Source organism: Spinacia oleracea, chromosome 1, assembly GCF_020520425.1.
Source record: "Spinacia oleracea cultivar Varoflay chromosome 1, BTI_SOV_V1, whole genome shotgun sequence".
Classification (NCBI taxonomy): domain Eukaryota; kingdom Viridiplantae; phylum Streptophyta; class Magnoliopsida; order Caryophyllales; family Amaranthaceae; genus Spinacia; species Spinacia oleracea.
Window position 1 is genome coordinate 102242986 of NC_079487.1, and position 17493 is coordinate 102260478.

Here is a 17493-nt window from a genome sequence, read left to right on the forward strand (position 1 = left end):
ATAATGTTCTTTTTCTTTATTTATAATGTTCTTTTAGGTTCATCCTCTTTTTGTTCTTTTGAGGAATTGCTTTGTTTATTCAGCCTCTCTTCTTGTTCTCTCAGCTGTTTTTGAAGATTTAACATCATTTGTTGCTGGTCAAGTAAAAGCTTCATTTTCTCTTCGATACTGTACTTTTTGAAAAAAGAACAAACATAAAAGAACATTAAGATTTATATCTAATAAACATAAAAGAACAGAACAACAAAACCCAAAAAAAAAAAAAAAAAGCAAGTGCACCGTTCTTATCATGAACATGGCTTGTATTTCTTCTCCTTCCCCCTCTTTTTTTTATTTTTTTTATTTTTCATTTTCTATATATATAATATTTCTCCTATTGGATTCATAACTTCTCATTTTAGAAACACATTCTTGAGAGAGAAAGAGGAGTGCTTTTAGTTTCTCCCAACAAAAGAGAGATTTTATGAGAGAGAAAGTTCAAAACAAATGTTCTCCTCCTTCTTTCTCTGAAATGTGATTTTAATTGAATTACGTTTACAAAAAACTAGTTTATTAAGCGAAATACTATTTCAATTTCGCTATTTTTTCAATTTTTTTATTCATTCAAAGAGGTTTATGCTGTTGATGAAGGTGCATCGGGTGATTAATGTAAATTTTCTCGTTCTTAATTCTATGTTCTTTTTAAATTTTAATGTTCTTTTCTTATAACTTTCTATTTCTGTGGCATCAAAACAGTGTGTTCTTTTTTAGAATCAGCAATTGTTCTTTTTACATATTTATAGTGTTGTTTTCAGATATCTTTTGATAAATAAAATAACGGAATTAGAACATAAATTGGTTGAAAAAGAACATTTCCAGAACTTAAAAGAACAAGAAAAAATATAGATCTGGTTTTAAAGTTCATCAAAGGTTCGTCGTTTTATTTTTTAATTAGAACATACTGTAAATTGGTTGGAAAAGAACATTTACAGAACATAAAAGAACAAGAAAAAATATAACTGCTTTTTATATTTGTACATTTTGTCTGATTTGTCAATATTAGTGTTCTTTTTGTTAGTGTTCTTTTTGTTAATGTTCTTTTGTTAATGTTCTTTTTTTTTTTGCGGTTTTTATTTTTGTTGCGTTTTATTGTTATTTATGTGCGTTTTGGGACAGGTGCACCAAGAGCACCATGCACACCCCTGCACAATCTGAGCGTTGTAACAATGCCGCACATGTTGATAATTCAAGCCATATATTCACAGAATACGCTATCTCCTTCAACCACCACCACCTCCCATTTCTCTTATGCGCCGTCGTCGTTACAACCTTATAGATGCACAACATTCACCACCGTTGACGAAGGGATTGAGATATAGAGGAAACACATGATCAAAGGTTTTTTGATTGATTAATCACAATTTTGTTCTATAATTGAATTTAATTAGGGATTTCTAATTTTGTAGTATAAAATTGAGCAAAGTAACTTTTATTTTTTCTAGTTTTGGTTCGTTACTGATGGTAATAAGCGAAAAAGATTTGATGGATTTGAATGGGCAGCATGAACACGCTACAATCATCATGGTGTGACTTGTCACTTATAATAGATTTGAGGCTAATGAAAAACACTCCTCATAATCGCGTTTCCAAATGAGAGGATTAAGCTCTAAACCGCTCATCTAACCCGCTATTTACCAAACACATGATATAATTGAGTTGACGAATGAATCAACTCATTTTTGAGCCAAAATGCTTAATACCAAAAGGAGGCCAAAGTAAAAAAAAGTAAAAGTAAAAGCAGTGAAAGTAATTATTAGATTCAACAAATAAAAAAAGTGATTATTATTCCATGAAACAAAACCAAGAGAAGCGCAAGTCAAAGAGCGTCCTTCCTTCCTCCTCCTTCCCCAAATTGTAGATTTGAGGATCAAAAAAGAATATTGAAAAGCAAGGATTTCGGGGCCAATTCATACTTTTTCAGAAATTGAATTCACTCACTCTCTAGGTAAATTCAAGTCACTGGATTTCGGATCTTTGATGAATTTTATTTTTCGATTTGTTTCAATTACTGTTGTTATGCGTTTGATTCAGAAATTATGTTTTCATTATAATTGGAAATGCAATTTTTTTTTTCGTTAACAGGAATTGTAAATGCATATTGAAATTGTTAATTCATTTGCAACTTTTCTGAGTATTTTCAGTTTTTTTTTTTCATTTTTATGCAGTTGATTGACTATAAGTGTGCTGTGCTGCATTTATGAATTTCGATTTTACGTGTTTTTTGTGCATCAAATTGGCTTCATAGCATAATAATAGTAGTATACTGTAATGAACTAAATCATCTGAATAATAAAATAACGATGCTGATGGAGATAGATGAGGAAAAAGATTAACACACAACATATTTGCCGGAGTATAGCAGTTAGGATTGTGGTAGGGGATGGGTTGGTATGAGCAGCAATGTAAAATATATGCCAATTTACTCGAGTATGAAAATTGCACAAGCGCGTAGCATGTGAATCTCGGTCTAGTATGTTCTTTTTTTTTGGGTTTAGACCGAACATGAAATTATGTTCTTGCGACTTGGAGACCTGATGATCAACCTCTACTTCCTACCTTTTTTCGAATTGTCTAGGAATGTCTGTCTTTTTCATCGTCTTTATACGGGAAAGTGAGTATGAGTCCCTTGTTAAAGCGAGTATGAGTCCCTTGTTAAAGCGAGTATGAGTCCCTTGTTACAGGGAGTGTTGTTAGATTTTCTAGCTAGTATGACATACATAAATTGCTGTATTTGAGAAAGTAAGATCTTACAAAAGAAAATTCGATTACCATAGCTCAAATTAACAATTCAAATGATAACCAATTATGGATTAATAGATATGTGTACAACTCATACTAATTTTTGTTATTATTTTCTTGCTTGCATTTTCCACCCCACATAATTGGTTGTATTGAATTGCTAATTAAATTGCAGCATTTGACTTTGTGGTATATAAGTAGGTCTTTTTTCTTATTTGGAACCGCAGCCTGCTGGTAGCTTGTGGAAGCCGGACAAAACCGATGGCGCTCTCAAGGCTTCGACAACCTTTGTTATCTCGGGGTCCTTCTCTGCTTAGAGTTCGCCTTCTCTCGTCTTCTATACCATCCACTTCAGTCTCAAGGTACCTTCTTTGCTTCTCTCTCTTCTCTTGGAAAAGTCTCTTGCAATTCAATACTTTTGCTCCTTCAATTGTTTTGTGATCTGGGTTTTTTGAGTTGTGTGGGAATTCTAACGAGGAATTATCTTGCCTAACAACTAGAGAGAGCCACTTTGAGATTTAGATTAGTACGAGGTTTTGCCTTATCCTCATGAGTTTCAGGTTTGGTGAAAAGAATCTCATGTTGCATTTTGAGTTAGAATTTGAATGAAAATAACTTCCCTATAATGGTGGCAGCAACATATATTCCCTTTAGGTGGGAATTTCTTTAAAGGCAATATTGATTTTAGCTTGAAGTTTGTAGTTTGATTTTTTATCCCCAGATGCTAAAAGTATTGCGTCCTATCATCTGAAAGCCTAGTTTGACGGAACTATATTGTTTATCTTGCTGTAATTGGTGGAGAAGTGTTTGGGAATAAAAGAATCATCATCTCATATTATGACATAAATCTAACAAAGCTCTCGTGCAAGATGGGATAAAAGCGAGTTTGTTCCTTAATTTGAAATTGCAACAACTATCAGCTACTTCACCTGTTCAAGCATTAATATATTTTGATATGACTTACTGATTTAGTCCATGATATTCTGAAGTCAACAAGTGCTGGTTCTTTAGGCTTCATGAGCAAAGGGATGCATACTTCTATTGTCTATCAGGATAATCATTCTGACCCATTCTATCAGGATAATCATTCTGACCCATTCTGAGATAGCTGAGTCAATCACAATATCAGCCAGCCAAAAATAATGTAATCAATAAGGTTTGACTCTTGCCTTGTCTGTGTGGTGCTCCATGGTAATACTACACTTTCCAGTAGCCACATTCCATATCTTAACATGTTTGTCTGCACTGGCACTAGCAAGTATATTCCTGGTCTGCAAAGAGTATAGTAGCAAGACACATTTATTTATCTTTTAGCATTCTGCTGTAGAAGGTATAAAAAAGATTAAGAATCGAAAGTAAAGCTCAGACCTGAGCTCTTTGTTACACGCAAGGCCAAGCACTGAGTCAGTGTGGCTTCCCTCTTTGTACGTGATAGATTTCTAACAGAAATAAGCAGGTCAGCTGAAGCAAAAAAAAAAAGCCAGACTTCAGGAACAGTTGATTGAGATTAAAGAACTTTAAAAGTAGGTGGCTGGAGTTTCCATAGACAAGGAAATTGACCTAAAATAGTTTCTGGAATTAGAACACTAAATCTACTTGCAGCCCAGTGATAAATTAGGCATATAATGATTCATATCAGTGTATATCACAAAGAAGTGAAGAACACAACATATACGATTTTTTTTCCATACTTTTCCCTCAGGCATCCAAACTGGGGTGAAGATAAATTTCTTTTCATGTCACATAATTTCATATCTTAACATGTGTATAAAATGAATGTGGTGGAGATGCGCATGTTACGTTGGATGTGTGGGCATACAAGAAAGGATCGATTGAGGAATGAGATTATTAGGAAGAAAGTAGGGGTTGCACGATTGAGTTTAAGATGATGGAAAATCGTTTAAGATGGTTTGGACATGTAAGAAGGAGATCAAGTGATGCTCCGGTTAGGAGGCTAGAAGTGTGGCAAAGTGATAGGGTTGCAAGGGGTAGGGGGAAGACCTAAGAAAACTTGGAGGAAGGTGATTGAGAATGATATGGGCCTACTTGGGATTGAGAAAAATATGACGTTGGATAGGACAAAGTGGAGGGAGAGAATATACGTTATTGACTTGATTTGACGTACGTATCTTCCATTTTGACCCTCTTAGTTCACTTAAGTTTTGCAAACTTTTTCGTTGAACTTTCTTTACATTTTTTTCTAGTTTCTCCCTCTTCCTTGTTTATTCTTTTAACTTGCCGCTCATTTCTTGTTTGATTGGTCACAATGACGATTTCCTATGTCGATTCATGCTAGCCGACCCCAAATCAGTTTGGGACTAAGGCTTTGTTGTTGTTGTTGTTGTCAAATAATCCATGTTCACAATGTGGTTGTGTTATAGTGTCTAGTTTCCGCCAAAAATATGATCTAGTCCCTAATCCCAGATGTTCCCAGCTCAAATACTTGAGAAACTGACTGCAAATTGACTTTCAGAAATATCTTATTTCAAGGCATTTTTCCAATTACTTAAACCATTATATCCGATAAAATCAAAACAAAATAACTGTATAGGAGTCTTTTGATAAAAGTCTTAGCACGTGGGCTAAGCTTCTCAAGGATGGGTGAATCGGCTAGAATTTTTTCAAGCTGCTGTTTTGGCACCTCTATGCGGCTATGCTTACTCATCCGTAAGGATGCTTTAGGTTTCACTTATGTAAGGGTGTAATCTAGTTTCTTCTCCTTATCCCCCCAAAAAAAAATGCGGCTATGCTTAGGCTGGAACTCCTGTACATGTGTTGCTGGTGATTTTTTATTCTAACTTGGCTGGTGTTGGCCTGGTCAATTATTATTTAGCTCAATTGGTTTGTTAGTTTATGATTTAAGGCTTCCAAGAAGTTGAGATTTTCTTTTAGGTGCTGATTTGATTGGTTTTTGTTTCAGTTAGCTTACGCGTGAGTTTATTACATTTTTTTAATTTTTAATCAGTAGCCAGTAGGATAAGATTTAAGCTTTTTTAGGACGAGTGGGACTTAGCTTATGTACAGGGATAAAGGTTATATTTTGTGAGACAATTATATGATGTTGAATATTTTGAGCACTCGTTCTTCGAATTTCTTAGTGAAATTTTATCAAATGTCATAGACATAGTTGGTGCCAAACTGCCATTACATTTGTAGTTGAGGAAAATGCAAAGACTTATGTTTACGAAACTCATTAATGCTGCTGCGGAAGAAATAATAATTCCGGCTGGGAAATGGGAAGTCAACAAATTTACTCTAGCATAAGAATAATTAGGTTAGGACTTAGAAGCGTAGATGACTGATCGTCCTGGCTTTCTGAATGGCTCCTTAACTAGGGTTTCACTGTATTTGTAAAGTAGACTTTCTCATCTAAAAGAGTTGTGTAAAAACTCCTAGGAAATTTCGATGTTAATGTTTTTTTCTTTTTAATATTTTTTTTTGTTAACACTTTTCCTTTGTTCTTCCTTTGTGAATTTTGTTTTCCAGATACGATGTTCATAAAGTTTTATCCACTGATGGAAGTGGGAGCTTACTGAGGTTCGTTTCTATTCACTTTGTTAATAGCTCATGTTTTTTAATTTGTCTCATGCTATTTTCTTCACATTAAAAAGTACACGGCTTTGACTATTTTAGGGGTGTAATCGATTTATAACTGTACTGCAGTGGTTTATGTTAATGTTATCTGGTTTTAATGCTAAAAGTTCCTAACTTTTTCATATGAAAGGTCTCCATCCAATGCTCAACTAGCCCATTAACAGCCCATATGTTGTTTACTATCTGCCTTACCATTCACAGAATTTCCAACGTTCATAGTTGAATTTGTGGTTCATACACTAACGTTTCCTTCTCTATTCTTTCTAGAACCTGATTTTGACATTCTGGACTTCTTAATTGAAAAGCATAATGCCTAAGGCCCATGCTAAGGCTTTACCTAGTGGTCTTGAACTGTGAGAAAATTCTCTTTATTCTGTTTCTTTCTACTATAAATGGTGTCTGAAAATCCAAAGTTTGTTATCCCTTTAAGAGTAGAATTTGTACTTAGTGCTCAAAGAGTGATTGATTTGATAGTGGTCTTGTGATTTTTCACTTAGTGCCTGATGTCCTACTAGCATTATATAGTGTCTGTTACTCTGTTGTATTTGTTTAACTTCATAAAGTGTAAAATCCCCTCTTCCACATTTTCTAGCTTCAATAGGACCCTAGGTACTTATTATATTTTTATTTTTTCTGTTTAATGATTTGAATGTTTATGATGATTTAACTCCATGATTTTTAGGTGTACGTCAGTATCTATGGTTACTGGGTTTTTTGGAGATTTGTCTAAGATCAAGGTTGGTCTCTCGTGAATGATTTGAAGATTGCTTGTATTTCAACATTTCTATATCCCCAACCTTTTAGTCCGGGGAATGATTTTTTTTTTTTTTTGGTGGTTATACCTTGCAGTTTCAGTTTGGGGTTCGGTACATGTCATCAGCAGGTATCTTTTGCTTCTTCGTTTTTATTGTTTGGATTAGTTGGGGAATGATCTATTTTCCGGTGTGTGTATGAGATTTCAAAAAATACGTTTAACTTTAGAATTAATGTAAGATTTTTTAGAATAAACAATGTTATGCAATATGCATTAATAAGAGACGTTTAATACGTGTAGTTTTTGAATTAATATAAGATTTTTTAGAATAAACAATATTGTGCATTAGCGAGAGACGATCTATCAGTATTAAGGTTTTAGTGGCGTAATTATGGGATTGTTAGTTTTCATAAGTAAGTGCAATAGATGACAAGGATAGTGTAATAATTAAAACAATAAAATTACGGAGGGTGTATCATATTTATATGGTGCTATTGAAAATAAGTGTCGCAATTATTTATTTCATTGCATCTTGCTGTTATCAAGTACAAAGGTTTGAATAGTTTGTTATATTTTGTTATGAAAGCCATGGTTGGTTTCTGGTTTGAAATATTGCTGAATTCTCACTTTCTTAAACATGAGGTTATGGGATCGTGACTAATACGAGTGTATGACTAGTGTGCAACATGGCTTCTTACTTTCTTTGATATAATAATGGTAAAGGACTGCACACCCAAGTGAAGGTTATATGGGGTATATGTAGACCAAATGACTATTAATGAACATCTGATGTGCACATGAGACACACTCATTAGTCACAGTGTATGTCTAAACCTATTTTCTAAGCATAGTGAAGTAGTGAGCATCGTGATGAGCATCGTGATGTTCATCACTTGGGAAATTCATGCGTGATGTACATCTTAACATAAAACTGAACACGTAGTGGGACAGTTTAAAAAGATGCAAGACATTTCCAAATCTTTAAATTACTATTGCTTCTGATGTAGCCTCTGATTTTTCTTATATTGCAGATAGCCCTCCACATACAGTCCTTGAAATGCCTGCTCTATCCCCTACTATGGCATGTTTCTGTCTTAATCTCTTAGGCAAAATTTGGCTTCCTCCCTCGTTTTTTTCCCTTTTTCCCTTTTAGAGGAATTAACACCAAGTGCATTTTGGTGCAGAATGAAGGGAACATTGCAAAGTGGTTGAAAAAAGAAGGAGATAAGGTAAGTAGCTAGTACCTTTTTTTAAAAATTATTTTCTTTCCCGTATTTTTCTCCTTTTTATTGTGTGTGTGTGTGTGTTGGGGGGGGGGGGGATGCTATTATTACATCATAGATCCGGGGCCATGATGCGTAGAAATTATGAACATATAATCCAAACATTACGAACATATATGTGCATGATTGCTATGTCCATATATTTGGAATACTCCGTAAATGTTAATGTTTGTTACCGAAGTAAAAATAAAACTATATTCTCGTAATCTTTGAACTATATGTTCATAATTTAGTAAAGAAGAACTATATGTTCGTAATATTTGAACTATATATTCAAGGTTTTGAACTATATGTTTGTTTGATGTCAATGCTTCACATCTTTGTTTCACTTACTATTACCTTCATCTTCCAGATAGCCGTGGGTGATGTTCTATGTGAAATAGAAACTGATAAAGCTACTGTGGAGTTGGAAAGCCAAGAAGAAGGGTAATTTATATCTTAGTAACTTATGTTAAGCGAGTTTTTCATTACCTATTATTCCTCCGTCCCTAAAAGATTGCCCCAAATGCTTTTGTGCACTTAATTAAGAAATGGTTGTATTCAAAAGTAAATGGTAGGTAGATTTGTCTTTTAGTTAGATTAAATAATGGTGTGTGAGGAGAAACATGTAGGGACCATAAACCAAATAAGGTATGGAGCAAACAAATAGGGACATCCATTTATGTATATGGGCAATCTTTATGTATAGATACGCCGGCTAGAAGGCTGGAAGAGTAGAAAAGAGGGTGATGGTTCCTTGTGATGGTCTATGTTAGCGACCCCAAATCATCATTTTTGGACTAAGGCTTTGTTGTTGTTAGAAATAAAGTCACTGATACCTAACTTAAAGTAATTTTTTTGACTGTATTACCAAATGTTGCAATGTATTTACGGCGCTTTCATGCTAGTTTTGCATTTCTTTCTTGTATCCAATATTGTGAGCTTTTGTGATTAATGTCCAAGTTGATACTTCTGCAGTTATCTAGCGAAGATTCTGGTATCTGAAGGTTCAAAAGATATACCTGTAGGACAGGCTATTGCTGTAACGGTAAAATCTACTAATTTTCGATTACCTTCTTCTGTTGAAGCTAGTCGTGATTGTGTCTATGTCGTGGTTTTTACAATCTTTTATGACAAAAATATATCATATAACTTCCCATGTCACAATGTTTCATCAATCAATTATCTGTAAAAGAGAGACTCAACTTCTATGAAAAAAAAAAATGGTACTAGAATTGTAAAAGAATATTGAGTGGTGAGATACGCATGTCTACCCCTGAAGGTTAAAAGTTACAGCGATATGGAGATTATTTGCTGCACACATATCTAATCACTCTTATCACTGTAACATTTATACGAGACACATGTCTACTCTTTGAAGGTTGAGGAACTTGATGATATACCAAAAGTCCCTGCTATTGGTTGTGGGTCAGAAGTTAAAGAAGCAAAGTCAGCTCCACAAGATGTTTCAATTCATGATAAGGAGATGGAAACCGGTGCTGTTAAGATTGACACCTCAGAGCTCCCTCCTCACGCTGTTCTTGATATGCCAGCATTATCGCCAACAATGGTAAGAATGCATGATACAGATAATGGCCAATGCCTTTATATGTCTATTTTTAAAACTTTTTTACCCAGTGGTAGTTTTCTTGCCAATCTTCTTTTTATCTATTTCTGACTATTGGAAGCTTGATGTTTGTTATTTTTCTTTTTTAGGACCAGGGGAACATTGCAAAATGGAGAAAGAAAGAAGGGGACAAGGTTAGTTCTTGTAAACCTTGGTTTGAGCCAACTATTTTCTTATTGCTTTTTAATCAGCTTAAATGAATTTGCAGATAGAAGTTGGTGATATTCTGTGTGAAATAGAAACAGATAAAGCTACACTTGAGTATGAAAGTCTTGAAGAGGGGTAAGCCCTCTTGCTTAAAATAGCTATCCTCTTTTGGCACACATATATTAGCTAATATGTCTTGTACAGCAGCAATACAACTTAATTGATAGTTTAAGAATTCATAACAACATCAGATATTGTCGTAAATCTAGGTGATCGTACATGACTTGTATGTTGCTTCCCAAAAGGGTTCAGCTGGCTGTCAAAAAAAAAGGGGGGTTCAGCTGAGAGTGTAGAGTCTCATTGTGAATCCAATTGTGTTTGATACCTTAAACATTGCTGTATATCTAATTATCTAGTGTTTCTGTACTGGGAATTCATAACTAAATCGTTAATGATGCATGTGTGAAAGGAAAAAGGTTTACCTTTGATTTTCTAGAGTTAAGGTTGAATGTAAAGTATTGTGTCTTCTTCTGGTAACTTGATGTTTGTAAATAATTTTTGTTTTTGGACCTATAGACTTAGCCACCTTTCCTTTAATAACATAAATAAGGGTTACCAAACATCTGAAACAGGAATACTTCGTTTAGAGGAGTCAAAATAATGCTTCCTTGAAGGTGGCCCTTTCTTGTAAGATGCTTATGGCATAACAATCTCGTGTGGCACCTTTACTAAGAATCTCAAGCCTCAATAGGTATTCTCTACCGTTCATGAATCGAAGAAGGTGTTTGTTGCTAAGGTTAATCTTTTGTGTAAAATTGATTATGTGAGGGGGATTGTTTTCTAAGACCCTTTAGGAGACCTGATTGAATATTGTGTAACAAATGTTGGTTTCCTCTTATTTATCACCTTGTTAAATGTCTTGTGGAAGCAAAGTCATGCTCAACCTGGGCCCTTCTGACTAGTTGGCAGCCTCGATTTTTACAAATTGACCAACTACTTTATCTGTTGCAAAATTTACTTGCTAACTTTTCTGGTGCAGAAAGGCCTAAAATATGCAGTTTAATTTTGTGACTTATCTTGTTGCTCCTGAACAACTGATGCAGGTATCTTGCAGTAATAGTGGCACCTGATGGTTCGAAAGATATTGCTGTTAACCAACCAATTGCAGTTACTGTATGTTCTTCTAGTGTGATATTTTCTGTTTATTTATGGGGGGTGGGGGTCTAGATTTAAAGTTCTTCTATTTTTTCTTGAATGCTCACTTTCTTATCCCAGTAATCCCATCCTGAAATGCTATCTTAGATCTACTTTTTTTTTAAAAAAAAATTTATATATATTTTTTCTCGGTGTTTCCATCAACTTGTGACTTTGTGTTAGATAATATTTGCATTTCTAGGTGGAAGCCTTAGAGGATATTGAAGCCGTAAAGGCATCATACAACTCTAAATCTGTAGCAAAAGAAGAAAAGTCAACAACCCTGCCAAAGAAATCTGAACTCAAAGAGCAGCGAAGCAACATTAACAGAATTAGTCCGTCTGCAAAGCTTCTAATTTCGGAGTTTGGTCTTGATTCATCGTTGCTTAACCCATCAGGGCCTCGTGGTACTTTGCTAAAAGGAGATGTTTTGGCTGCAATAAAATCAGGGAGGGGCTCATCTAAAACTGCTGCACCAAAGGAGCAGTCACCATCACCGTCAATCAAGTTGCAAAGTAAACCTTCTAGTACTCCAGAGTCAGTTTCATACGAGGATTTGTCAAATAGCCAAATTCGGAAGGTTGGTTACCTTGTTGCATGACATTTTATGGACAATCTTCTAATATTAAAGTTTTCATATGGGGCATTGTGAAAGTTGTTTGAAATTTTCCACCATATTCTCTTGTCAGACTCAGATTATGCCTACTTCTGGCCTGAGAAGGGGTAAAGTTGAAGGTTGCGCAACTTAGTTTGTGAAGTCCACAGCCTAATATGTCTTATATGAGATGGTTGAGTTTTTGAACTTTGTTTATATATTTTCTATAACATGTAAATAAGTGTGCTATTTTCCATGTATATTTGTTCTGCAGTGTGTATACTTGTATGATGCACAATATGCCTATATTTCATTTTTTGATGTAGGTTGTAGTAATGTACTATTTTTCAGAGGGGGGAAAGTTCATTTACTCGTTTCCAATTTTTTCTTTCGGATGTGTAGTAGCTTCTGAGCGGATTTTGGAATATGTCATTTGATTATAGGTTATTGCAAGACGTTTGTTGGAATCAAAACAAAGCACACCACATCTTTACCTATCTACAGGTTTGAAAATCCTCTCGTCCTCTAATGTCCTGCCCCTACTCTGAGCTTTATTTTTTTATAATACAAAAAACATTTATGATGTGGTATTTATTATGCAGATGTTGTACTAGATCCTCTGCTATCATTCAGAAAGGATCTTATCGGTATTGGGCCTCCTTATGTGCTACTTATGCTGTGTCATTACATTTTGTTTTGTAGCTTAATGTTCCCTTTTTGTGTATCCAGAGAAGCATAATGTCAAGGTTTCAGTGAATGACATCGTCATCAAAGCTGTTGCTGTTGCTCTACGTAATGTGCCAGATGCAAATGGTAATAATTTTTTAAATTACTGTTGTACTGATCTGGGGTAGGTATCACCTTGAACTTGGATGTTGTACAGGTGATATAGTAATTCTATTTGTTTTTTTCTTAATGGAATCATTTGATTTATTGCTGTAGTGAATTTTGTTCCTATTTGGTCTTGAAAAATAATTCGGATTGAAGTTGTCAATACTGAACATTTGGTTGTTCTGCATGATCTGTACTGACATAGACTTATTTTAGGCTTTTGGGATGCTGAGAAGGGTAAAACAATCTTCAATGATTCAGTTGATATATCAATTGCAGTGGCTACAGAGAAGGTCTCTTTGCTGATTCAATTATTTTCTTAAAAGTTCTATGATGGCCTTTCCTTAATATGATGTTCCTTGACTATAGGGTTTGATGACTCCTATCATTAGGAATGCTGACCAGAAGACCATATCTGCGATATCTGCGGAGGTAACGTATCACCAAAGCCTGACTCTTTGTGTTACGAATTCATGAAGGTCAAATTACATGTGCTGAAAAAGGGACTTCCAATATGCGTAAATTGTTAATGGGTTTATCTAATGGGGTGACTACCCAAATGGTATCTAAAAAGGACCCTTTTACCACATTGCTACGTTAAAGAATTCGGATGACTTAAGTACTCTTTTTGTTCCTTAATGTTCTATTCACTTTCCATTTTTGGTGTCCTAATGTTCTATTCACCTCTATGTTATTCTATTTTTGGCAAACTATTACCATCTTACCCCCTTTTCCCCAAAATATTTACACCTTTCGACCCACTCTACTTTATCAACCTTTTTTCTTGAACCCGCATGCCTTTTCACTTCACTTCTCTTACTTTATCCGCCTTTTTCTTACACCCACACATTTTTTGAACTTTCCTGGAAACAATAGTCTACTATAAGCGAGTCAAACATTGAGGAACTAAAATAGTACTACAAAAATCGACATTTTATTTTTTATTTTTAGGATTTACACACTAAAAAGATAAACATAAATGGGGAAGGTTTTTGGCAAACAGAAGGGAAGGGGAGCTTAAAGTGCACCCTTATCCATCTATAACCTATTATAATTTTAAAAGTTAAACTTTCTTTCACAAACATTCAAAACCTATGTGCAGGTACTTTTGGTATTCATTTTATTTTAGTTTTGTTTATGTTCCTTCCCTCAATGCTTGTGAAACTTGAAAAAAAGAAAAGATTTGTTTTGTGCCAAAATCACTTAAAAAATACTCACCATTGCACTAATATGAAATGTTCTGAAACAAAGATGTTAGATGTGTGAAGTAATATTTTATCCACACATAGAAGAGTAGAAAAATTAAAACAAGAGGCAGTGGAGTAAATGGGAGGAAAGAGAAATAATAAAAGAATAGGAAATGAAGTGAGTGGAAGGAGAGAGAAAGAATAAAATATTAGTTAGAGTTGTCATAAAAGAAAAGTGTTGCACTTATTCTGAAACGGTCAGATAAGTAAAGTGTTACACTTATTTTGAAACGGATGGAGTAAGAAATAGGTAGCAGAATTACTTTAAGGTAAACTTGTATTTAGTTCCGTAGTATCAATTATCTTAGTTTAGTTTTTCTAGTAGCCTAAGGTCTTTTGGGTTTACTCTGTTCCCTTCATCCCTTAAATTATTATGAGCACAAGCTTGCCCATAAAGACATGTCTTAAATTTCTCAAATGGTTACTCTCTTCGTCCCAATTTAGAGTGCCGCCTTATCATGACATATAGCTTTAGGTAGAGTTTTGGAGTGTGGTTATCAAATATTATTTTCTGAAAAAGTAGGTAGAATGAAGGATAGTGGGGTATCTTTTTAATTGAACGAGAGAGAGTGTGAGACCCTAGGTTTTAATAGTGAGAAGAGAGAAGTAATAAAGTACTCCCTCTGTATTTTTTATGGGATACACTTGCCTTTTCCGGCCGTATTTATTTAAGAGATACACTTGCCATTTTTAGTAACTTATCAACCCCATCATCTAATTAAATAATACATCTAATATACCCTATCACCCACCATCCTATTAAACAAATATTTTCATAAACCCATCCCACCCTCCACCCACCAAAATGACATGGTTCCCACATATTTAATTATTAAAATATCTATACAACCCCACTTGCTTTATTATTTTATTTCATTCAATTATTCTTCTTAATACCCGTGCCCGGCCAAGTGTATCTCTTAAAAAAATACGGAGGGAGTAATAGTTGGTCCTTGCCAAAAATAGGAAGTGGCAAATTAAAGTGGGACGGATGAAAAAGAAAGGGAGCACCCTAAATTGGGACGGAAGGAGTAACACTTAAGAAAAATCTGTTATTGCTTGTTAAGATATTCATTAAGAGTTTAAGACCGGTATTGTTTTGATTAGTTTTTTGATCACTGATTCTCTATTAGCAAACCATTACATGAATATCCCTCAGCAGTCACTCATTGCAGGTTAAAGAATTGGCTGAAAAGGCTAGGGCCGGGAAGCTGAAGCCCGCAGAGTTTCAAGGTGGAACATTTAGGTTAGTGTTTCATACGCGTTTTTTATGTGTTGTAACTTGTCATACTTAAAGTAGAAATTTCGGAGCAGATACCACTGAGACCTTTTTTTTTTAATGTATTTGCAGCATCTCAAATCTAGGAATGTTCCCAGTGGACCACTTCTGTGCAATTATCAACCCTCCGCAGGTAACTGTTTGTTTCCTTCTGTATATGTTGTCAGTAACACTTCACATGAATGATCACATCAGGTGAATAAATAGTCATATGTTTTCTCTTACTAGTAGTTAACATTTACCATCCTTGGTTTGTCTCGTTGTTATAGGCTGGGATTCTTGCAGTTGGCAGAGGGAACAAGGTTGTTGAACCCGTGGTTGGGAGCAATGGTGCGTTATCACTTTTTTGTACTTCTGATCGGTTTCTTTTTTATGACTTTTGCCGTGAATTCTGTTCATATCTTCACTCACATTCAGGAACTGAGGAACCTGCTATTGTTACAAAAATGAACTTGACACTATCTGCTGATCATCGTGTTTTTGATGGTAAAGTTGGAGGTGAGTGAAGTCCCTTGATTTTTCTTAGTTTATGAGACATGACGTCATATTCATGTTATGATCTTCTTATTTGGTGAAACTAAAAAAAGTGAAGGTTTTTAGCAAAAACTTGTAGTTATCATCCCCCAGTCCCTCAAAGAACTTCCTATTTCTGTAAGACACAGGTTGGTGTCCAGGTGTGTCCAACTCGACTATTTTGTGAAATTTTCATAGCCTAAAATAAAGTGTATAAGTGTCCAAACTCATGCAAGAGTGTTGACGATCGGATGCGGGTACTTGACATCAAATGAAGAGTCTGAGTAACTTAGCTCACAAAAATGTTGTCCCAAATAAGCTTTTCATTTCTGATTTGGGTTGGGAGTAATGTTTTCAATTCTCTCACCTTCTATGAACTGGCTGGTACCCTCGTTCTCCCACCTCCCTTAAAACATAAAACCATACTAACTACCCTAAGTATTTATTCACCTTTAATGAATAAAATCCCGCTACAATTTATTTCCTTAATAATTGTGCCTAATTCAAATGGGGGCGAAGTCAGTAGCACTTTTAGAAACTTTACAGGATAGTGTAGAGAATCTAAATTTTGCTCTCATGTTATATGTTGCTGGTGTTTTAACTAATTATGCCACTTTTTGCTGATCTTCCTTTCAGGGGATTTCCTTACCGCTGTACGAATGAATTTTAGTGACATGAGAAGGTTGCTTTTGTAATACAAGATACCCTCAACAAGTCAAAACGAGAAACATAAGATGTGATTATTTGTTAATTTCATCAACAGGGTCTTAAGCCGTCTAACTGACAGGAAGAGCCAACTTCACAATTTTGGTTGATTGTTTTCGTTTACAATAAGTTTTGGAAATCCTCCATTGAGGTTGTATTAAATATACCAGAGAACAATGTGCATAAGAGAATGGAACATTTCATTACATCATTTAATCAATAAAGTGCCATTTTTCTCAAAGACGAGGGCGTATGTAAGTGTGTGATTTCTACATGTCCATCAGAGGCTTGTAAATTTACCGGGACAAAATGTGCACAAGAGAACAGAGCATTACATTGCACAGGAGTAATTTACACTGTTTAGCTTTCTCAAGGGCAGTAGATATTGAAATACTGTTACTTTTAAATTAGAAAGTTTGACAATCTTAGGGGGGTGCCAAACTTATCTCTTTACTATAGCAACACCCATATCCCCTCATTTTTCCCTTCATTATAAATAACCTATTCGGCTATTTCTTATCAGCACGTTTCCTGTCAGGCGGCCTGACGGCCACGCGACTGTCAGTCCGCTGACTCCCCACGCGCGCGTGGGCTTCACGCGCTATATAAAAGCGGTTCCCATACTTTTCTCTCTCCTTCCTCCTTCCTCCTCCCTTCTTCGACAACAGCGAAATTCTTCAAACCCTAATCTAATTTCGCGAAATTGTTCAGCTTGCTCCGCCGCAATCACCGCCAACAACTTTCAGATCCGACATGGGAGACGGCGGCTATGAGCAATTTCAACCACCAATACCATTATTTCCACCACAATCGCCGCCGACAACTTTCAACAACCAACTTTCAGACATGGCCGACGGCTTTCAACCACCACCACCATTATTTCCACCACAATTTCAACAACCAACACAGATATTTCCGCCACAATTTCAACCACCGAGTTTTCAACCTCGCCACCTTCAACATTCTC

At 35.3% G+C, this 17493-nt stretch overlaps 1 protein-coding gene across 2 annotated transcripts; it reads left to right on the forward strand.

Moving 5' to 3' along the window:
* The first annotated feature begins 1790 nt into the window (after positions 1–1790).
* LOC110794290 (dihydrolipoyllysine-residue acetyltransferase component 1 of pyruvate dehydrogenase complex, mitochondrial) lies at positions 1791–16767 on the forward strand. 2 transcript variants are annotated; one of them, XM_021999234.2, is made up of 24 exons: positions 1791–1984; positions 2980–3140; positions 6265–6315; positions 7055–7109; positions 7222–7255; positions 8158–8207; positions 8311–8355; positions 8762–8835; positions 9367–9436; positions 9770–9958; positions 10105–10149; positions 10224–10297; positions 11266–11335; positions 11559–11936; positions 12395–12455; positions 12554–12598; positions 12681–12764; positions 12999–13075; positions 13152–13214; positions 15205–15275; positions 15381–15441; positions 15578–15638; positions 15726–15806; positions 16458–16767. In XM_021999234.2, exons 2-24 carry the CDS (start codon positions 3040–3042, stop codon positions 16514–16516), a joined length of 1899 nt encoding a protein of 632 aa, XP_021854926.2. In that variant the 5' UTR covers positions 1791–1984; positions 2980–3039; the 3' UTR covers positions 16517–16767. The 2 variants fall into 2 exon arrangements, with proteins under 2 accessions (XP_021854926.2, XP_021854925.2); XM_021999233.2 differs by having other exon boundaries at positions 1792–1984; positions 3006–3140.
* Positions 16768–17493: the final 726 nt, after the last annotated feature.

What these genes read in the sequence shown, in the direction of transcription:
- LOC110794290 (XM_021999234.2), top strand. Translation starts at nt 3,040, where the DNA reads ATGGCGCTCTCAAGGCTTCGACAACCTTTGTTATCTCGGGGTCCTTCT. An exon ending in TCGGTACATGTCATCAGCAG is followed by an intron (nt 7,256 to 8,157) that starts GTATCTTTTGCT and finishes CTTATATTGCAG; the next exon opens with ATAGCCCTCCACATACAGTC. An exon ending in CTGCTCTATCCCCTACTATG is followed by an intron (nt 8,208 to 8,310) that starts GCATGTTTCTGT and finishes ATTTTGGTGCAG; the next exon opens with AATGAAGGGAACATTGCAAA.